The sequence below is a fragment of the Gopherus flavomarginatus genome, chromosome 3 (genome assembly GCF_025201925.1).
Source record: "Gopherus flavomarginatus isolate rGopFla2 chromosome 3, rGopFla2.mat.asm, whole genome shotgun sequence".
Taxonomy (NCBI): domain Eukaryota; kingdom Metazoa; phylum Chordata; order Testudines; family Testudinidae; genus Gopherus; species Gopherus flavomarginatus.
Window position 1 is genome coordinate 80,993,940 of NC_066619.1, and position 23,602 is coordinate 81,017,541.

At 42.8% G+C, this 23,602-nt stretch overlaps 1 protein-coding gene across 9 annotated transcripts; it reads right to left on the reverse strand.

Moving 5' to 3' along the window:
• Positions 1–1,699: 1,699 nt before the first annotated feature.
• On the reverse strand, positions 1,700–22,868 carry C3H5orf63 (chromosome 3 C5orf63 homolog). 9 transcript variants are annotated; one of them, XM_050946047.1, is made up of 6 exons: positions 22,708–22,868; positions 13,783–15,453; positions 12,995–13,194; positions 7,152–7,273; positions 3,222–3,278; positions 1,700–2,201 (listed from the first exon to the last, which is right to left on the reverse strand). In XM_050946047.1, the coding sequence occupies exons 4-6, from the start codon at positions 7,263–7,265 to the stop codon at positions 2,022–2,024; spliced, it is 351 nt and encodes a 116-aa protein (XP_050802004.1). In that variant the 5' UTR covers positions 7,266–7,273; positions 12,995–13,194; positions 13,783–15,453; positions 22,708–22,868; the 3' UTR covers positions 1,700–2,021. The 9 variants fall into 9 exon arrangements, with proteins under 9 accessions (XP_050802004.1, XP_050802003.1, XP_050802006.1 ...); XM_050946046.1 differs by having other exon boundaries at positions 13,783–15,456; XM_050946049.1 differs by having other exon boundaries at positions 15,312–15,453; positions 22,696–22,868.
• Positions 22,869–23,602: the final 734 nt, after the last annotated feature.

A 23,602-nucleotide genomic window follows, 5' to 3' on the forward strand; every position in this document is an offset into this window, starting at 1 on the left:
TGATACAATGGGTGTTGAAACCGGTTGTGGATTTGGTTGGTTGGTGTTGGTGTGTGTGTTAAGACACAATGCCTTTAATTTGGTCCTGGTGCAATCATTTACACCTGTGCAAAGTTCTGATATGCTCATATTTTCCAGACCCTTTGTACTTGCTTTGCACAGGTGTAAGTGGTCACACCAGGGGCAAGATAGCTGAGAATCAAGGCCAAGGAAGTGGCAAAGTGGACCTAAGAATAAAAAGGGGAAGAAGTAGTTTATCAAAGGCCAGGGTGATAGGATATTATACAGATGCAACAGCTGGATATACTCTCAGACTCATGAGGTAACAAGCCCTTCTGTTACCTTCTATGTCCAATGGCTAATCTGAGTTGTTGAGGGAGAATTTTTCAAAACAAGCCTACGCAATTGGGTTAAGTAGATGTTTTTACTGTGGGTTTTTGTTAATTGAAATATAGTTTCAATTATATTCCTGCCTCTTTCATTAATTATGCCCACCTTTCTGCAGAACTCAGAGAGAGGGCACAGGTTTCTGAAGTTCTGTGACTCTGAAAACTAGTGTGAACTTCTGTAGTGAATGCTTGATCTTAATTTGGTAAGTCTGCCTGGTGTTTAGCATGTGTGTCCTTGTCTGGAATTTTCTAAGGATTGAGAATGAAGAAGACCTACCTTTTGATAGACAGGCTTCTTGTTTAATTTCCTAATTCTGGAAGGTGCTCAGATACAACAGTGCTGAAGAGAACAGAAATGTAGTAATTGCGTTACTTTTTGTTTGGACAGATTGATTAAATAGACTGAAAAAAGTCACCTTTCCAATACTAATCAGTTAGTACTATAGACTGTTCAGCCTAAAGGACAACAGTTAACTTTCTCAATTCATCCTCCTCCTTAAATATGTAAGGAGTTCCATCTACCCAAATTATTCTTTTCTGCTCTGTGATTCAAAAATGCACTAGTAGAAGCTTGCCAGTCACTAAATTAAGATACAGTGAAGTCACAGATAGAACTAAAATGTCATTTTCTCTGTGTTCTGTCAGAGAACGTAAGGGCTAGTCTACACTACTGAAAAGACTATTAACCCTAAATCCAAGTACTATTCCTATAATACGATTAGAGAATCATGTTTTCTGTGCCCCTGGCAAATTAAGAAAAAGCCCTGGTATGACAGGGGCATCCCTAATTGTGGCAGAGAACTGCGTGCTAGCATGTTTTCTTTTTAATAGTGTAGCCTGAGCCTAAGGGAGAAGCTACCTTATCTCATGCCAGCAGATTTGCAAGGAAACTCTTAGGGTGTTTTAATTCCAGAGAGGAAAATAAAGGTGGCAGCTGGCACAGAACAGCATGTTTGCAGTGTTAAATCTTGTTTCAAGGAAAAATTGGGCTCTCTTGGTTCAATTTAACTTTCACTTATACTTTTACTTGAGTACTAAAGAGCTCAAATCTCCCTGTTTAACATAAGCGGACATTTTAGGCTTAAGTGTAACATGTTCATCCCATTTAAAAAAAAAAAAAAAAACCACTCAGTTTTCACGGGTGAATAACAACTAAATCCAGGTGTCTAAAAGGTATGATTCTATGAAGAGTATTAGTTTGATTTTTTTTTTTTTATCCCCCTCCCTACTTAAACAGCTCTCCCCTCTACTTCAAAATGATCATTTGGGATGCACTGTGAAAGTCTTACAGAAAAAGCTTCATACAGACATAACTTAAACATTCCTTTATTGTCAGTGCAGGGTATATTAATGATCTGAAAGTGTATTTCATTTTATCTGCTGCTGTGGAATAGCACTTACTCTCCCATTGAAAAACAAAACCATCTAGGATAGCAGATGAATATGAGTTGCTATTCAGGCAGATGGGCTTCATCATTACTACAAAATGGAATATAAATCAAATAACTAAAATTTGAATGTTAAATATGCACATTCCATACCAAAGAAAATGTGGTTTCATAATGTATGCAACAGTTTCAAACCATTTGTTCAAAATCCCTTCAGTCCAGTCTCAGAATAGCTGCATTTCCTTCATTGGTTTTCATCATTTTGAAACTCTAGCTTCACAAGCTGGTTCTCAAATTTTTTAACATCTACCCGATGCTTTATTAGGAACTGCCCATTTAAATGGAAGACAGGTATGTCATACTTATATTTGTCATACCACACTGCATTCTCTGGAAGGGTGATATCCACTTCCTGCAAAATAAACTTTGAAAGAAAAGAACTAAATGTTAAACATTTTATAACACTGGACACTTAAAAAAAAAAAAAAGCTGCTGTCTTTCATCACATTTCAGATTTACTTTAACAAAATGGGTCACATTTTCAGCAGGCCTCTGTATTTGCTCTGGCATGGAAACACAGATGTTGCAGGCAGAAAATGGATATAGCCACAGACTTTGCTTGTGTACTTCCAATGACCATCTGAATGTTTAGCCCAGTGAGAAACTGTACCACATATGATCTTAGTCATTTTCTTTCTGCAGGTGGGTCGACAGGCATTTTCTGTTCTGCTCAGGGGTGCAGCATTTCTTTGTGTCTACTACTGCTGGCACCACTTGCTCTACATTCAAGCAACTGGGGTTCAAAAACTGATCAAAGTGCACTACAGACAGTTGACAGAATATTAGTTTGGGGGAGGATGGTGGGAAAGTACTCAAGTGACACAGGGCAAAGAATATTTGATGGATCTGCCTCACAACAGTTTTGCTGCAAACTGCTTTCTAAACCTGAGATATATGTATATTCTAGTACAGTGGATCTCAAACTTTTGTACTGGTGACCCCTTTCACATAGCAAGCCTCTGAGTGTGACCCCCAACCTCATAAATTAATTTTTTATATATATATTTAACACCATTATAAATGCTGGATGCAAAGCAGGGTTCAGAATGGAGGCTGACAGCTCATGACCCCCCACATAATAACCCCATGACCTCCTGAGGGGTCCCAACCCCCAATTTGAGAACCCCTGTTATGGTAGCAAAAGCTTTTTAAATAGCTGCAACATTGTATTCATTGGTTTAGTTTGCTAACACTTACTTCAGCCACAGTCTGAAAAAACTTTTGAATAATAAGTTTTAGGAAATCAGTGCTAAAACTTTCTTGAAGAGCTTGCCCATGACAGACTAATGGATGCAAATAAAATCAAGCGATTTTTCTTTTACAAAGAAAAGTCCCATAGAAACTATTCTTACTATATAATATACACAGTATTGTATTTCATTACCCTGTTTTTATATGGCTCAAGCACTTCTTTTGCTTCATCACACAGAGGGCATGGCTTCTAAAGGAAAATAAGCAGATCATCTTAAAAGAATAAGACATGCAGATTATTCTGTTAACTTGTTTCTAGGTATGTTACATGCTATCATTACTCCAAATGCTGGTTCTCTCCTCACTGCCACATCACTTTCAAAATCTCACTTTAATCTGCACAACATAGATTGCAAGAGTGTAAATTCTTTTTTATAAAGTAATAAAAAGGAAATCTTTTTTTATCTGGTCAACACCTCTAAGATTTTTGACTCTGCTTTTAATTTGTGACAATAAAAATATTTTTGAAATGTTGCAAGTTCTAAAAGCTGACACAGCTGCATGGTTCTAAGGCAAGTTATAGGGTAGTAATAGGGTTGATTTCTACAGTCACTTCTCCAATGTATATCTGGAAAACTTTATTGACTTCCCTGGAGTCACTCCAGATATACATCAGTGTACATTATTTGGCACATAGTAATTTAACACAAAATATAGTCAGGAAAAACATGATGGTTCTGTCTCTTTGCCATGAAGTACTGTTCACAGATGGAAAATGTCTATTCCTTCCCTCCCTCCCCAAAGCTTTCTTAGGTTATGTCTAGCCTCTGCACACCTTTTGCTGTGTAGTCTACCAGAGCTAGATTGAATTCAGCTTGTGTGAGTAACAGCACTGAAGATAATGCGGTATAGGCTTCAGCACAGATAATACAAGCGCAGCATGGACCCTACCTTGATACAGACTTGGCTCACTTGCCTGTGCTGTGCTCTCTTCATTGCTGTTACCCATGCGAGCTGGAGTCAAGCTAGCTTGGGTCGGGTCGGGTAGGCTAGACTGTGAAGACGCACCCTTAATGTTTGAAACCCTATGCAAGGTACTAAAGGACAAGTCTGGGGTGCAGCTGCTGTTGTTTGTAACTTGAGGAAGAGCTGGTGATGGTGAATCGGCTGAGCATATGTGTTACTGAGAAGGCCTGACAAAATTTTGTTGCATGTAATCTGATGCAACAGACTAGACTCTTCAAACTAAACCTACGTGATGCTCAACTCTTTATGGCTTATCACTGCTAAGGTAGTAGAGCTGGTAGGGGCAGAACGGCAGACGGATGCACCATTTCTCCTTACTAAGGGCTTGTCCAAACATGCAGGTTGCACCATTAGAATTTGAAGTGGTTTAAGACCTGACTTAGTTAAAACAGTGCAACTTACTGCTTGGATACTCCTCTGTCAGGCCTTGGCTACACTGGCGCTTTACAGCGCTGCAACTTTCTCGCTCAGGGGTGTGAAAAAAACACACCCCTGAGCGCAGCAAGTTACAGCGCTGCAAAGTGCCAGCGTAAACAGTGCCCCAGCGCTGGGAGCACGGCTCCCAGCGCTGCAAGCTAATCCCCACGGGGAGGTGGAGTACCTGCAGCGCTGGGATCACACTCACACTTCAAAGCGCTCCCGCGGCAGCACTTTGAAGTTTTGAGTGTAGCCAAGCCCTCAGTGTGGCTATACATTTACAGGCACAACTTAAACCAGGTTTAAACTGATACAAGATTGTTCACACACAAACTTGCATCAGATTAAATGCAGAATCACACCTTTAAGTTAACTGGGGAAACTGTGTATTTAGACCAGGCTTTTATCAGTTTGAATTCACACTTTCAGTTATTTTGATGCAAGTCTGTGTCGGGACATTTATTTTGGATTAAGAGTTCAATTATTTTGATTGAACAACAGTTAAATAAACCAAGCCTTATACTGAAATAAGTAAAGGTTTGGATCAAAAACTATCTAGCTATTTCATTTCCAGCCTGTGTGTGCGGACAAGTGCTAAGTAACAAAGCAAGTCATGGCACTTTACTCCTTTAATAAAGCCAGCATTGAGTTCCAATGGGAACCATGCCCAGAAATAATTCTGTGTTCTGACTAGCCAAGAGTCTCTGCAAACAGACTTTAAATGGCTTTTATGGGACATTCAGCAGCTTGCGTATATGTTCAATTGCCCTGGCTGCAAACAGAATTTGAATTTAATACAAAAGAGAGATCCAGATATGCTGGGCAACAGAAGAGTCTGAAAGGAGAAGTTTTTATTTATACAATACATTCTCACTTATGCTGAGCCTCATTCATGCTTACTCCTGTCCTTACTTATAAAAAAAAAAAACACACAAGCCTGGGGTAAATGGGGATAAACTGAGAGCACAAATTGGTCTATTAAAAGCAGCCTGCAGTTTAGTGAGATCTTGTTTTGTAAATACCAGTGATATGACACGTTCTGTGAGACGTGAAAAGTACTTTACCTTAAGCATGTATTCAACAAAAGAGGCAAGTTTAGAAAACTGTTCAACTTTGCTATCAGAAATTTGGTCACAATTTCAAATTGCTAATCAGTATGTATGCACAATAATCATGCAAAAGAGCTTTTTCCAATTATTAATTTCTAAAATGAATGCCAATACTACCTACATTATTGCCCTTTGGATTATGAAAAAGCAGAGTGCTGGATCAGATGGCAGAGAAAGAGCTGGGACTTTAAAGTATGTTTCCTCTTATAACACACATTCCACTAATTAAGAAACAAATGCTGACTTTTCTTTTTCTAGAAAGTCTGCACTTTTGTAATATAATTTCACTTTTTTCCAAGTTGGGTACAAAAAAAAAATTACTTGATGAGGGAGCCTCTCCCATCGCATCTTCTCTCAGCAAATTCACACTTTTTTCATTTTATTTAAAATTCACAACAGTTTACACTTACATAGAAACTTTCATCTTAGAGCATTTTGCAATCTGTATACGTGCACCAGTATCGGACTCCTGAGTAATCTCAGGACCTATATGTAAATCTGTGGTAGAGATCATCCTCGAATCGAGGGATCGCCAATCAAAATCAATAAATAACATGCTACAAAAACAATGTGCAGAAGGTAAAACTTTAGCCAAAGGCACCAAATGAAACTCCTTCCTATGAAAAGTGAAGTGGGATCATTAATACTTCTGCAAAGAACACAGGATCTCAGTTAAGGTTCTACACTGAAATGTGATTATATACAAATAGCCCCCATTCCTGCTTAACTGATGTGCTTGCTGGGTGCATTCAGAGTCCTATCTGCTCAATCTTCAGACAAAACAACTTATTGCTTTTTACCCCTGTTAACACTGCAGAGCCACCAAAACAAAGAGGGGATGGTTGGATTTTATTTTCCTGGTGCATCATTGATAGAACTAATGTTAAACCTTTTCAGCCCCACTGACACGGATTTTGCACAGGTGTCATTGAGGGCCTAATTGGCCATCAACACTTCTGTTAGGATAGTGATATATGATAAATAAAGAATTCCGGGTGTACTCTACACAGTAGCTGGGAGGGTGCTTCCCAGTATGGGCAGGCACTTGCGCTAGCTCTATTCGAACTTATGTGCTAAAGATAGTGTGGCCGTGACAGCACCGGCAGTAGCTTGGGCTACCCATCCAAATATGTACGTGGGGGTTGGACATGATTGTACTTGGGTGGCTAGCCCAAGCAACCTTCCATGCCACCATGCCCCGCTGTAATTTTAGCACGCTAGCTTGAACAGAGCCAGCATGCTTGTCTGCCTATGCTGAGAAGAGCCCTCCCAGCTGCTGTGTCGACATACTCTTAAATAAAAGAACTTTTAACTTGTAAGCTGGGTCCACAGGCTAAGGAGTCACTGAGGCACAATAATCCTACAGCTCCCTCTTGCCACTTCTATAGAGTCACAGAGTAGAACCATACTATAAGGTCTCACCCAAATGATGCACACACAGATAGCTGCATGGAACTAAATCATTCTACCTCTAAAAGATGAAGGGCTGAGCCTTTCCGTCTGGGATCTATTTGAATCTGGAAGGCTGATATTTAAGCCCTCCTGTCTGGCTTTACAAACTCATTTTTTACCTTGGTGAACAAAGTTAATACTGGTGTATTTGTAGTGGCTGCACATAGTCGTCTCCATAGTGGCCTAGAAGAATATTTTACTAGCTGCTTTGCCGTACTCTCAAACCAAAGCATCTTTTATCCTGTTAAAACAAAAACCAGAAATTACATGCATAGTACAGTTTAATTTTTCATTAAGCTATAGCTCAGAAAATCCAATAATAAGGCAGAAGTGGTGATTCCATGGGAGTTCTGAAATACATACTCAAGCAAACCATTTTCACAACACTTCTGTGTTCACAGCCTCCACATATTAATCTTAATAAAAAAAAAGTTTGATGCAGTAGCCATATTATCAATTTAATGTAATCCAAGAAGCTCTATTTAAAATTTAGATTTTATTTTCTTGCTGCAGTGCCTTTGCTAAATTCTCTAACACAAATGCTGACATAAATGCATTACTATGTTTCAACTAGACATATGCCAGTAAGAATTACACAATACTAACAGAATGCAAAGTGCTATGCTTTGCACTGCTGTAATCTTGCTGATTTGCTTGACGCAAAATATTCTATTTACTCAAAATTATTCCATCAGGCTAGTTCTGTATCTAATCAGAATGTTAAAATAATGTTTCCTGCAGCAAGTAAAAAAAACAACAACAAACTACAGACAACATGATTTAACTTTAAGAGCATGCAAATTGTCTCGTTCTTTCTGCAAGAGCAAACTAATTGATGAAAGATGTTGATGGCTTTAGGGTCTGTTTGGTTGTGGTTTTTTAAGTGAAGTTAGTGCAGGTACAGTATGCCATATTGGATACTGAAAACCTTCACCCATACAAGAGCATGAATAGCAATACTGCTTTCTCCATAATAGCCTACCAATGAGTGTTAACCTTGGCTTCTAAGGATCACCTGTAGGATTGAGAGACTTCTTTATACTCCATGCCTATTCATTTTTTTGGCCTCTGTGTTACAATTGTCAGCAAAGATGTCAATTCTGATGGTGGTTATTGTGGATATCTATTCATTAGAAACTGCACTAGGACCACCCACCCATTGTACATAGAGTCAAATCCTACTGTTCTTATTTGGACAAAATTTACATTGGCTTTTGCTAACTATAGATGACAACTTTATATTTCATTGGAATGTATCTGACAGCCGTGTTAAGTGTGGGGCACAACACAGCAAAAGGAATAGTGAGCTCTGTATGACAAGCCTATTCCCAGAACCCTATTAAATAGAACTGAGTTGAAGTGTGCCCTGAACTTGGAGCATTAATACTGTAAAGTAGGGCTCAGTCAATGTGTTAGGTGAGTTAAGAAAAACATGAAGTCCAGCTTCTTAAAGCTAAAGGAGCAGTTATTTCAAAGAAGAAAAGACTTTACAGAGATGTAATTTGGCCAACAGACCCTCCCATCACACAAGAACAAAATAATATATTGGAAGAACTGTGAATCTGAACTTTATATTAACTTAGTTAATTTCCTTCCTTCCTAAATGAAAAACCATACCAATAGGGACCCATCATCCTGACTGCACTGTCTAGGACTTTTGTAAGGTAAGGTAAGAACAATTTGCCATGCTCCCAGGAGAGTCTTAGGCAGAACATGTGCCACAGAGAAGTTAAAGCTGCTAAAAAGGGGAAGTTATGTCTAATGTGCTAAATCACAACCTTGCAAAAATGGTTTATCTGTAACTTGATGGCCTACTTTCAGATACTGGAAAAGAATTTGGACTTGTCACAAACATGCAAAAGGACGAGTTTGAAATGAAATACATTGTAATGCACAGGCTGTTGCGATTGTTCCACTACTTCTTCAGGATGGAATCAGCTGCTCAACTGTGTGTCATATGCTCTATACTGCTAACAGACATTCTCCTGTAATTCAGCTGGCAAGGTCTTCTGAAACAGGAGGATCTGAGTTGTATCCTTGTTCTCACCACGAAGTTCCAGGTGAATGTGATACACAAGACAGTGCCATTAGTGTTGACTAGAAGTCCTTAGGCAGTGTGATGGAGTGTTTATCCTACACCAGCGCCAAAAGGAAGCTGAGAAGGACCAATTAGTGTGATAGACCACACATGAGGGGTTCAGGCTGAAGAAGCAACCCCTGATTGGTGGAAGAAACTCAGCTGAACAGGTGTGGGCTGGGCTAGTATGAACTTAGGAGGCTGGCAACAGAAAAGGCTACAGCCAGAAAGTCTGCAGTCACTCTCTGTGTACTAGAGGGGAAACAGTAGGCACCTAACCCTGAGAGAAGGGTGGACCCAGGAGAGAGAGAAGGGTGAAGAGGAAAACCAAGGCACTGGAATCTTCGTAGAAAAGAGGTGAGGCAAAGCAAAAAGCAGATGCCTATGGCTCTTCTCCCTGCATTCCCTCCCCTACCCCCAGTTTTGCACTGTCCACACCGGTGCTATGTCAGTAGGAGACACTCATGCCTTCACCAGATGTGCTACAGCTGCATCAGTGGAGCTGCGCTGATGTATCACTGTAGTGCACACTTGCCCTGAACAGTATGTGGATTCCATAATGTGACCAAGCAGCTCCCTTTTTTGTGGGTGTTGGTCTGCTACCTCTAGTGGTGGCACATAGCTCCCTAGGAACCAGCTGTGCAGCCCATCCTCCTGCTCTTCCCACCAGCTGCTATCCAGCACCTGCAGCACTGTGATCAGCTCCCCTGCTGCAAAGTGCAGCCCCTGCTGGAGCCACTCCACGCTTTCCCAAGCCTTGCAGTTTGGAGGGGCAATGCCTCTCTGCCTCCCCAAACTATGCCCATCTTAAAAAGTAGGCATGGTCCTCTGACCTGCCTGATTCTGGTGCTGGTGGAAGAAAACCTGTGGGAGGAAGAGTAGGGAGCAGCAAGGTTGAAAACTGAGTAGAGCTTGGCTGCACACTGTAGGTTCCCTGGGCTGGAACCTGGAGTAGTGGGTGGGCCTGGGTTCCCTTAGCAGCCACTGACAAAGTGGCAGATCTTGGGCAGCAGGTCCAGTGCGACTCTGTTTCCCCAGAAGGGGAATCTCCATAGTGACCTGGCCTGCTGAGTCTCAAAAAAGAAGCTGCAACTCCTGGAGCGACAGAGGGGTTGCAGAGAGAGAAGAAAATGGCGGAGAGACCACAGAGGGAGGCACTGGACAGCTATTCCCCAGAGTAGCTGGGAGGAGACACCACTGGTACTGAGTGAGTACCCCATGATAGGCAGCCACAAATTTGTTCTCATGAGCCAATCTGTTTGTACAGGGTTTTACATAACTGAAGAGGTGAGCTTAGCAATGTGCAAATCTGATTGACAATAACTGACCTCAGTAGTCAGATTTAGGAATTTTTATGTCCACAACAGCAATGAAATCTACCCAAAACTGGATATATTTGGAATGATAAAATGCAGCATGTGGACCTACTTGCATCCAAGATAAAAATGTCAAATTAAATAGTTTGTATTAATTTTATAACTTGGCAAAATACTTCTGCTACCAACCCAACAGCCGTGTTTGTCATTAAAAATAATATTTAAATCTGTGTGTTTTTTAAGTGAAACCAAGAAAGTATTTTTTGAGTTCAAGAATAGGTCTTCATTGACCAGAATTATTACTGATGCTAATGAATCACTACACTGCCAACTCCTCAAGCCTATGAGTTGTGGTTTCCATAACATCCAATGCACAAGTAGTAATATTAACTTATGTGCAATTCAAATATGAGTGAGCGTAAATGTCATTACTTATTAATAGATTCTAGACACAGACCAAAATACTAAGGAAATTCAGCCTTTACATTGCAAATCAAACTTGCATCCCACATGCCTTCCATGGAACTTACAGCCTTATAGCCTAAAGAAGAGCAGGAGCCCTGGACTCTGGTTTATTTGCTTGTGTGGTGTGAAATAGTGGGACCCTACTCAGCAGTTATAAAATTGGAAGTAACTCCATTAAAGTCAATGATCCTAATTGTGGGCTGTGTTCCACCCACTCTATGCTGCTCTACTGCCACACAGCATCTCTAAAACCTATATGAGGTTGGGGGAAGATGTCATCAGATTGTATAGAGCTGTCACAGCGCAGAGGACTCCTGAAGTCCCTGGTTGCCAAAATAGTCCCTTAGGGAAGCTAATGCAGGTTACAATAGCTGCCCCAACCTGTACTAGGGAACTGACCACAGCTCCTGGAGAACAGCTGAGGATCTGGCCCAATGGAGGCTCTCTGTATTGGCTTCTGAGTTAATTCTACTTCTGGTGAAAAAACACAGTTTTGGATAAAACCAAGTAATAGCTTATTGAACGTGCTGAAGGAAAGATGGGGATGTAAAGTCTAGTTCCTGTCAGCAGCAAACTAATAAAAGGTAAGTACCCCAGATATTAACATCAATCACTGGGCCATATATATTCTCACCAATTCACACAAGAATTCAGGTAACTCTTGGGCAGCTCTACAGTATTGCTGAAGTCGATCTAACTGAAGTCACGCAGGAGTGTGAAACCCCCTCCCCACAAGCAACACAAGTTTTGAACTGTCCACACCAGCACTATGTTGGCAGGAGATGCTCATGTCTTCACCAAACGTGCTACAGCTGCATCAGTGGAGCTGCGCTGATGTGTGCACTACAGTGATACTTGCCCTGAATAGTATCTGGATTCCATAACGTGACCAAGCAGCTCCCAAAGCCTGGTCTGCATCACTGGTAGGTGGAATGCACTGGTTCCACTGATATGCAGAGTGCAAAAGTCTAATCTGTATCAATCCTTCCCCTATTTCAGTTTACAAGAGGGAAAGAAAAATGTGCAGATGCCCCACAGATCCCACTCAACGTGGAAAAAATCTGTGGCATGTGGGATTTTTTGTGTGTGTGGGTGTTTTAATGATGAAATTAAACTGCTAACAATTAGTGGAAAACTTTTCAGTACAGTCATTCTTGGAGCACTTTTTGACACTTTAAAGATCTTTCTCAGGATCAGCAATACCTAAACAGGAAGCAAAGGAGCCTGCTAACACCAAAATCCCTTTTTTCTCCATACTGTAAAGAGATGTTAATAACTTGACAAATATGATGGTTGGAAGATAAACTTGGCCTCTACTACATTCCAGAAAGAGAAATTGAACGAATCTATAAATAGAGTCTCTCTTCCAGCAAATAAATCCTAGTTTTCAACATAAACTGTGATGCTGAAACTAACTTTAACTAGTTAATTAGCTGTTTATAAAGCTAAAGAAAAGAGATGCATGTCTGACTTTTTTCAACTTATCATTTTTAATAATGACACTTTCTTAAATAATCTCAACTTCAAAACACTGATGTACTCTACCTCCATGGCTCTGAATGTATTTTACCCATAATTATGAATATATTGGGATCAGACTAGTTAAGGTCCACTTTTTCATGATTCTCTGTGCATAGCCGAGTGTGCAGTTAATTACAGCAGCTGCATGTGCAGTTGCAGTGTTTGTGAATACTGTGTGCACATATAGTGATTAAAATTTAAGACTGAGGATCCCGAGACACATTTGACAGAGCAACTGAGATTCCCTGGACAAATCAAAAGTACCTTTATGCAAGGGATTGCACTGGTAACCTGTCAGGATCCCATAAACTATGGTAAATTTGAATAAAAGAACAGATTGCAGCTGCTCTAATCTAGATGTTGAATATGGATGCATGGCCAAAAAGAAGAACTGTGGAACTAGATAGGCAGAAACAGCCTGTCTTCACCTCTTTACTGCACACTAGCATAGCTGTTAGCACATTTCAGAAATCCATGGGCCACAGGCCAAACACTATTGCAGCTTTGTGTGTTTGTGACTGTTCTAGAAAACTCAGAACTACACAATGACTGTTACAGAAATTATTGTATAATGGTTACATACTTATTCTCCATTTGATCTTCAGCCTGGAAATCTAGATCCACATGCTGAATGTGGTAAAAAGATCAGAAGTCAGGAAGAAGATGCTATCTAAGCAGTGAGGAAAACATGCAGTCGTTGAATGTAAGAAAACAGACTAGTGGCTCATCTGGGTGCTGGATTAGAATAGCCTTTCTTCTGGAGTTCCTCATTCACACCTAGCTCTGGTCACAAAGGAAAATGAATTTGCTGTTAATCTGGTCCCTTTTCCATATTGACCTTGTCAGATGCTGGTATGAAGGATAGTCCCTCAAGCAGAGAAAAAGGGCAGTGCTGGGATGATGAATCCCAGTGCCCAACAGTTGGAGTAAATGGGGGTACTGGTGGGATCCTCATAGGGTGCTGAGGGACCTTACTTAGGGGTTGTAGCTTTTGTATGGTGTCTCAAATTGAAGTTGCTGCTGCGCGTTCTCTCTCTCTCTCTCTCTCTTCCCCCCCCCCCCATCTTGGCTATGGGAAGGGAAGGGGAAACTTCTTCTTTACTCCCTTCCTCCTACCCCCATGTTTTCTATTCTATTTGCATTAGCCTCCTCCATCCTAACTCCCTCCCCATCATTGTTTTCCTTTTCTCTTCTCTAGCCCCATTTTTGGGAACCTCCTTTTCTCATTTCTGGGGACTCTTCCTTTCTGAATCTCTCTGCCCAGCATCTGCTACTGCTCAGTTTTCTGGACCAGCAGCTAAGCAAAATTTACACAATTTGGTCAGTTTTACTCCTATCCAACTTATTATGAACAGCACCAGTGAAACTTACCAGACTTATCAGGTTCACTTTGCTGATGCCTCTGCTCATGAAAGGAACTTGCCAATTGACCATTTGTGAGTACATATTTAAAGTCTTGCCAGTGACCCATTATTTGATCCCTAAATGATGTCATGACTGTTAGTCTTGGCTCAAAACATATGTGGTACTGGATTAACAAGGGTATTGCATGTTAGGCTTGGTAGAGTGCTCTTTCCTTTTCAGACAGAAGATTAATAAATAGTAGGGGTGGAGTATTTTTTCTGGAATTCTAAACAAGCTAAAAGATCCTAAACATACTGCAGTTCATAAGTCTTGAAGTACTACTTTTTTCAAGGGCACATGGCATACTTTTAAAAAAAAAAAGTCTTCACAGAAAAACCAATTTTTCATGTCAGAATTCATTCATTATAAGCATATTCTGTAACACCATTTTAATATTCACTTCAATGGGGGAATGTTACAAAATCTGTGCACGCTGTTACAGAAAATGTTCTGAGAATAAACTATCAGCACAATCTCCCACATCTCTTCCTCCTGCCCTTAATTATAATACTTTAAAAAAATGCTACAGTCCTACAGCACTCCATCCTAGGTGAGATTAAAGATAATATTTCATGGTAATGCACAGGGACTTATGTTTAGTTGCAGACAATGGAATTACACCCCTAAAATATATTGTCAACATTCTTGACTTTGACCAGATATATATTCCAAATTCAAAGCATACTGACATACAGTATATTGCTGTAATAGCTGTGAAACACAGCTGTCTTTCTGAAAGACTTGCAATCTTGTATATAATGGCTAGTTATCATAAAGTAGGATTTATGAGTTTAAAAGCACATTTTAAACAGCTTCATTTGAGCTATCAAAGAAAACTTTAGAGTGAAGTTATCCATTCTACTGCAGAGGGGGATTCCTAAAGAATTTTGTTTCCCATTGTCCTCCTTTCTTTTTGAAGATATTTTCTGAATTCTCAATATCCTCTACAGATTGGAAGTCAGATTTTATTAGAAAAGTTTCTCAGTCACTGTTAATAATAGCTTGGCTAGCAAATAATCTACATAGGTTTGAGGCTTATGCTTTCTGTTAAAGGAAAGCATAGGTTAAATATATAGACATGCCTATTTTGCCATTAACAAATGACATTTACGCTACCTCTTGCTTAATCTGAATCTCCATTCCTATCACTTTGATTGCAATAAGTAGAGGATAACGTTATCTAGAAGACCACTCAAGAGCATAATAAAAGCATATATAATGCACAGAAAGCCATAGAATTTCAGTAACCACTTCTGAACAATACAGATGAGTTTCAGTCATGGGTTTTATTTTCAGGGACAAATTTTGATAAATTATCCAAGTTCTGCACAGAACTGCAAGTCTACTTGTGTATGCAACTCCCACAAATACACATAGAACAATGGATTGCAAATGGCTAATCCTCTGTCTGCACACACACACATTGCTTGAATGTGTGCAAAACCATGCCACACTCATCTTTGTGCCCATCAGTGGGCCTCTACGTCTTAAAATACTTGGCCTCCAGTGTCAGTCTTGGCTGAGGGCTGTCTTTTTTGTTTTGTTTTGTTTTGTTTTTTTTCCTCCTTCAGAATTGTGATCTTCCTGTTGATCAAATGGATCTCTCCCAGGGCCAGTGATCAAGTTATTTGACCATAGCTGCTGAAAATCAGAAATCAATTAAAGGCAGAAATTGTAGTACAGTATTGGGTAATCTAATTTATATTTTAATACAAATTATTTGTTTTTTATGTATATGATCACATTGACCAGTGAAAGTACTTTTATATGCTTACATACAGAATATGTATAGTAGCTATCTTATTAGAAAAAACAGAATAGTGGTGGTTTTATAACTAATGACAAGGCATTATAAGTGTGCTGGAAAAGGCAAAGATTTCTTTGTTAATACTAAGTGTATTTGCAAACATCTAGATTATCAAAACTGCTATTGTATAAAATATTTATTTAACATTATTTGCAACACTAAGATGCATATTGTAGCATATACAATTTCATTTACTGATATGCTGTGTGCATCATCCTTAAATGAGGTCAGAACAAGTACTGGATTACAGAAAATGAATGCTGTTCTACTCTGAAAAACAAGTTTACTCAACAAACAAGTTGCTTGTGTGCATGTAGTTATCTGCTTATGTCGTTGGTAAAAATAAGGGCCAAGATTTCCCATTTAGGGCACAATGGTAAAATTATATGCTGCTGGTATACACGAGAGCTCACCCCAGGGCTGTCACTGATGTTGTCTAGCACTGGTGCAGCTCCTATTGGGAGGATTTCTGATAATGTTTATGGGTATGTCTACACTATGGGATTATTCCGATTTTACATAAACTGGTTTTGTAAAACAGATTTTATGAAGTCGAGTGCACGCAGCCACGCTAAGCATATTAAGTTGGCAGTGTGCATCCATGTACCGAGGCTAGCGTCAATTTCCAGAGCATTGCACTGTGGGTAACTATCCAGTAGCTATCCCATAGTTCCCACAGTATCCTCCGCCCCTCGGAATTCTGGGTTGAGATCCCAGTGCCTGATGGGGCAAAAAAACATTGTCGCGGGTGGTTTTGGGTACAGCCTCACCCCTCCCTCCGTGAAAGCAGCAGACAACCATTTCGTGCCTTTTTTCCTGGCTGAACTGTGCAAACGCCACAGCACAGCAAGCATGGACCCTGCTCAGATCAAGACTGCAATCGTGGATGTTGTAAACACCTCGCGCATTCTTGTGCAGTCTATGCTGAACCAGGACCTGCAAAGCCAGGCGAGGAGGAGGCAGCTACGGCAGAGCGGCGACGAGAGTGATGAGGACATGGACACACAATTCTCTCAAACCGCGGGCCACTGCACTTTGGAGATCCTGCTGGTAATAGGGCAGGTTCTAGCCATTGAACGCTGATTTTGGGCCCGGGAAACAAGCACAGACTGGTGGGACCACATAATTTTGCAGGTTTGGGACGATTCGCAGTGGCTGCGAAACTTTCGCATGTGTAAAGGCAATTTCATGGAACTTTGTGACTTGCTTTCCCCTGCCCTGAAACACAATAATACCAAGATGAGAGCAGCCCTCACAGCTGAGAAGCAAGTGGCAATAGCCCTCTGGAAGCTTGCAATGCCAGACAGCTACTGGTCAGTTGGGAATCAATTTGGAGTGGGCAAATCTACTGTGGGGGCTGCTGTGATGCAAGTAGCCAAAGCAATCATTAAGCTGCTGCTACCAAAGGTTGTGACTCAGGGAATCCCATTGCAGCAAAGCCATCCACTATGACCTGCATGTTTCCCAAACTGTGGTGGGGTGATAGATGGAACCCATATCCCTATCTTGGCACCAGAGCACCCAGTACATAAACCGCAAGGGGTACTCTTCCATGGTGCTGCAAGCACTGGTGGATCACAAGGGACATTCCCCCAACATACACGTGGGATGGCCAGGAAGGGTTCATGACGCTCACGTCTTCAAGAACACTACTCTGTTTAAACGGCTGCAGCAAGGGAAGTACTTCCCAGACCAGAAAATAACAGTTGGGGATGTTGAAATGCCTGTAGTTATCCTGGGTGACCCAGCCTATCCCTTGATGCCATGGCTCATGAAGCCACACACAGGCAGCCTGGACAGTAGTCAGGAGCTGTTCAATTGCAGGCTGAGAAAGTGCAGAATGGTGGTAGAATGTGCATTTGGCCATTTAAAGGCGCGCTGGCACACATTACTGACTCGCTCAGACCTCAGCCAAACCAATATCCCCATTGTTATTGCTGTTTGCTGCGTGCTCCATAATCTCTGTGAGAGTAAGGGGGCGATCTTTATGGCGGGGTAGGAGGCTGAGGCAAATCACCTGGCTGCAGATTACGCGCAGCCAGACACCAGGGCGATTAGAAGAGCACACCAGGAAGCGGTGCGCATCAGAGAAGCTTTGAAAACTAGTTTCATCACGGGCCAGGGTACAGTGTGACTGTTGTGTTTGTTTCCACTTGATGAACCCCCCGCTTAATTGATACATTCCCTGTAAGCAACCCACCCTCCCCCTTTGATTACAGCTTGCTTAAGGAAATAAAGTCACTATTGTTTAAAAATCATGTATTCATTATTAAAAAGCTCATTATAAAAAGAGGGAGAGAACTGACAAGGTATCTCGGGTGTGGTTTTGGAGGAGGATAGGAGGGAAGGAAAAGGCCACTAAAAATATTTCAAAATAATGACAGCCTTGTGGTTGGGCTGTCCACAGGGGTGGAGTGGGCAGGTGCACGAAGCCTTCTCCCACGCGTTCTTACATGTCTGGGTGAGGAAGATATGGAACATGGTAATGCTGGTTACACAGAGGCTGCAGCGGCACTCTGTGACCCTGCTGCTGTTCCTGAAGCTCCACCAGACGTCGGAGGATGTCAGTTTGATCACGCAGCAGCCCCAGCCTTGCATCCCGCCACCACTGATCTTCCTGCCTACACTTCTGATCTTCCTGCCGCCACTTTTCATCTCAAGCATCTCTCCTCTCCTCAAGTTCACTGGCATCCTTACTGTAATTTGATACCACGTCCTTCCACTCATTCAGATGAGCTCTTTCATTGCGGGTTACTTCCATGATTTCCGAGAACATTTCGTCTCACGTCTTTTTTTCCCTCCACCTTATCTGAGATAGCCTTCAGGATGGAGTAGGGAGGCTTGAAAAATTCGCAGCTGCATGAGGGAGGTAAAAAAGGGAGAGAAGTATTTTAAAAGATACATTTTACAGAACAATGGTTACACTTTTTCACAGTGAACAACACTATTCACCTTACATAGCACGTGTGATTTCACTACAAGGTCGCATTTTGCATCTTAATATTGAGTGCCTGCGGCTCTGGTGTTACAGATCTCACAGACGCAGGTTCAGGCAGCAGAATTCAGCTTGCATGCGGCCATGGTAAGCCATTGTCTTTCGGCTTCTGCAGCCTTCATATACACAGTGCCCTCCTTTCCCAAATACCAAGCAAAGCCCATTCAGTGCTGCTTCTTTCCTGTTAACATGCAGCAGCAGAAACCACCCCCACATCCAATTCTCTGGGATGATCGCTTTACCCCTCCCCCCCCACCGTGTGGCTGGTATCATGGAAGATCACTGCTAATCACCCCCCCGTCCTCCCCCGTGGCTGGTAGCAGGGAAGATCCCTGCTAGCCAAACGCGAAAAAGCTCAGCGCCATTTCCCCCCCCCCCCCGCCCTCCCTCCGCTTGGCTACCTGCAAGGAAGGATTTCTTTTAAGAAACAGGCCAGTAGGAATGGCCATCTCTGTCCCCTTAATTAAATTCCTGAATTTAAACCAGGTTACCATGAACGATATCACTCTCCTGAGGATAACACAGCAAGATAAAGAACGGATGTTGCTTGAATGCCAGCAATCACCGTGACCATACGCAGCTAGGCTTTGTCATGCAATGATACCAGATTACTTGCTACATGCATGGCATGGTAAACTGTCCTAGCATGGTGGACAGAATAAGGCTGCCTTGCCCAGAAACCTTCTGCAAAGGCTTTTGGAGTACCTCCAAGAGAGCTTCATGGAGATGTCCCTGGAGGATTTCCGTTCCATCCCCAGACATGTTAACAAACTTTTCCAATAACTGTACTGGCCGCGAATGCATCCCATGTCCTCAGGGCAAATCAATCATTAAAAAACGCTTGCTTTTAAACCATGTTTTATATTTACAAAGATATACTCACCAGAGGTCGCTTCCATGGCTTCATTGTCTGGGCTACTGGCGTGGGAGGGTAATTCCGTCTGGGTGAGAAAAAGCTCCTGGCTGTTGGGGAGAACAGAGTGCTGTGTGCTCTCTGCAAGCTCATCCTCGTTCTCAGAATCCTCAGCCATGGCTGAGATTACCACCCCAACCTCGGAATCCACGGACAGGGGTGGGGTAGTGGTGGCGGACTCCCCTAGAATTGCATGCAGCTCAGCGTAGAAGCGGCATGTTTTCGGCCCTGCCCTGGACCTTCCGTTTGCTTCTTAGGTTTTCTGGTAGGCTTGTCTGAGCACCTTAACTTTCACTCTGCACTGCACTGAGTCCCTGGCGTGGCCTTTCTCCATCATAGCCTTGGAAATTTTTTCAAATGTTTTTTCATTTCGTCTTTTGGAACGGAGTTCTGTTAGCACAGAATCCTCTCCCCATGTAGCAATCAGATCCAGTACCTCCCGTGCGGTCCATGCTGGAGCTCTTTTTCTATTCTCAGGAGACTGCATTGTTACCTGTGCTGATGAGCTCTGCGTGGTCACCTGTGTTGGTGAGCTCTCCACGCTGGCCAAACAGGAAATGACATTCAAAAGTTCGCAGGGCTCTTCCTGTCTACCTGGCCAGTGCCTCTGAGTTCAGATCGCTGTCCAGAGTGGTCACAATGGTGCACTGTGGGATACTACCCGGAGGCCAATACCGTCGATTTGCAGCCACACTAAACCTAATCCGATATGGTAATACCGATTTCAGCGCTACTCCTCTCGTCGGGGAGGAGTACAGAAACTGTTTAAAGAGCCCTTTATATCGATATAAAGGGCCTCGTTGTGTGGACGGGTGCAGCATTAAATCGGTTTAACGCTGCTAAAATCGGTATAAACACGTAGTATAGACCAGGCCTATGAATCAGTTTTCTCCTACCTCTCTAAACCTTCCTTCAGTGTCTCCCCTCTGTTTGCTGTACATCTTATTTCTGGATAATCTCATCCACACACACAATCACCTGCCATCTCTGTGCAGATGATTTGCAGATCTATCTTCTACTTCAGACCTGTCTCCTTTTGTCAGAACTAAAATCTTAGCCTGTCTCTCCCACATCCTCGTGGATATCCCAGCTGTCAGCTCAAGCTCAATTAGAGTTCTTAGCTCCCCATCCCCACTTCTCATGAAGACCTCCCAGCTATTTCCTTCCTTGATCACCATGGACATCACCATCATTTTGGCCTGTAACGTGGTGTCAACTTTGCCTCATACCTCTCTCTAAGTCAAGAACATAAGAATGGCCATACTGAGTCAGACCAAAGGTCCATCTAGCCCAGTATCCTGTCTACCAACAGTGGCCAATGCCAGATGCCCCAGAGGGAGTGAACCCAACAGGCAATGATCAGGTGATCTCTCTCCTGCCATCCAGGAGTCCTCATGCCCAGGTTATATCTAAGCATTGCAGACTCTTTTTACATAATATCCCTAAGATACAGGCTTTCTGATCCACCCACACAGCTAAATCACAGGCTCTCATCTTGTTTCTCAGTTATTGCAACATCCTTTCCTGTGGCTTTGACAAATGCAATCTTGGCCTGCTCTTATCCAATCAGAATGCTACTGCAAAGATAATTTTCCTAGCCTGTCACTTTGACCATGTCACCCCTCTCTTTGCAACCCTCCACGGGTTTCCCCTTTTCTATCATATCAAATGTAAACATCACACCTTCCCTTTCAAAGCCCTTTACAGACGATCCAGAAGGCTGCAAGTCTGTCATGGATTCTGTGACTTTCCAAAACCTCTGTGACTTCTGCAGTTGTGATGCAGCTGGCCCCAGGGCTGAGCAGCTGGAGCAGGCCTGCAGCCAGCTGCACCAGCCGCTGCTCACACAATCCCAGGCAGCTAGCCCCAGGGGATACTGGAGCAGCCGCAGGGCCCCAGGCCACCCACCCCCAAAGCAGCAGTGGCACCCTGGAGCCCTCCAAAGCGGCAGCACCCCGGAGCACCATCAGGGGCATTTATAGTAAAGGTCATGCACACGTCACCAGCTGTGAATACACCTTATTGCCTGTGACCTGTCCATGACTTTTACTAAAAATACCCATGCCTAAAACATAGCCTTAACTGTCCCCACTCTACCTATCCACTCTCATTCACCATTGAAAGGCCATCTAATGTTTCCAACTGGCCCACTGTATTGGTCTCCATTGCTCACTTGTTTAATTTTCAAACAAGCACCTGCATTCTTTCTTCCATTACATGCCCTCATGCCAGTAAAGAACTCCCTACAAACATCCCCAGAACTAACTCTTTATCTTTTATCCTCCTCCTAAACCAGCTGTAAACTCCCTTTTCCCATGATGCTTATGAAAGCTCCACAGGGGTTAAGCAGCTTGAGTACTGAGGCCACAGCCTGTAATAGTGATTCCTTGAATTTCCCCAGCAGTCCCTCTGTATGCAGCTGTCAGCTGCTGTCTTGTACTTAGATTGTAAGCTCCTTGGGGCTGGGACCCTCTTTGTATTCTGTTTGTACAATCCCTACCAGTAGGCTCTTGGTTCAAGACTGGGGCTCCCAGGTGCAACAATACAACTAACTCTGAATAATAAATTCTTAGTGGAAACAGGGTATAGATGTATCAGTTATTGGGAGCCTATGAAATCAATGGTGGAAGGACAAAGCACCTCCAGACAGCCACTTCTGATTTATTATTTATCACTTTGTGGCAGTTAATTAAATCAGGCCTGTTCTCTATGGGGAGAAGACGGTAAAACTGCCCACACGTGCTGGTCACCGAGTCTGTGGTGGGTTTTCTTTGAAAAAGAAACCTCCCTGCCTTTTGTGGAGTCATTTGTCAAATGCTCTTTTTGCAGTATTTGCTCCGCTCTGTAGCGTCACACCAGCCCCGGGCTATCGCTAGGTACGTCATGAGGACGTCTCTTGCTCTCCCCTGCGTGGGCCAGGCTCGGGGCGATTACGTTTACACTGGATTTGTTCTGGAGCTATTCCACTGCCTCTTGCACCGACACCCACCCGCTTGTGCAGACTTCGCTGCGTGCCCTGGTGTCCGGCCCCAGCAGGAAAGCGGGCGCCGCTCACTTCAGCTGCGCTGCAGCTTGAAACCTGGTCCTCTTCTAGACAACCCAGCGCCTGGCCCCAAGCGAAGCGAAGCAGGGGCACCGCGGAGCTGCAACACACCGATTCCGCACCTGGCTACTCACGCGGCTGCAGCTGCCCAGGGACAGAGCCTCCAGCTCGTGCGGCGCTGCCCGGCCCGGCCCCCCCGACTCCAACAGCAGCGACTGCTTCGGCCTCAGCACTTCCCCCGGGCACAGGAACGGACCAGCAGCAACTTCCTGACACTGCTGCTTGCACTGCACCCACGGCCGCCTTCCGAGCTGTCCCCGGGAATTTACACTCAAATCTCCAGGCTCGCCCCGCCTCCTACCCTGTGCTAAATTGTTCCTCCTTAAATAAGTGCTTTGCGCCGCTTTGTTTTCCTGCCCAGGGAAGGCTCCAGTCAGCTAATAAAATAAACACAAATAAAGTGTAACCTTCACTCTGCATGGATTATTTGAAAGCAACAAAGGTTTCCCCAAATAGTGCAGTGCCAGGGTTTATTATTTAAAAATAATGGTTGGACCATTTAAGATTGTTCTAAAGCAATTGTAAAAGCAGCAAAGAGTCCTGTGGCACCTTATAGACTAACAGACGTCTTTGGAAAGCTCATGCTCCAAAACATCTGTTAGTCTATAAAGTGCCACAGGACTCTTTGCTGCTTTTATAGATCCAGACTAACACAGCTACCCCTGATACTTAAAGCAATTGTGTTAGTGTTGGCAAGGCTGTATGGCAGTGTTAAGGACTGTTATTAAACTAATATTTCCACTTAGCTGTCAACATTTAGATCGCAGTCCTGCAAGCTGTCGTCAGTGGGATTAGGGGTGATAGGCATGGGATCTGGCCACTTGGAGCAGCTTGGGGAATAGGAGCCTTGTTGCAGGTAGAGCTGGTAGTGCAATCTAGGATAAGGTGCTGTTTTCAGTTGCTTAGAACTCTGCCAAACTTTTAAGTGCTTCAAGGTGAAATTTTGCATGCTGTGTGTCTGCCACAGGA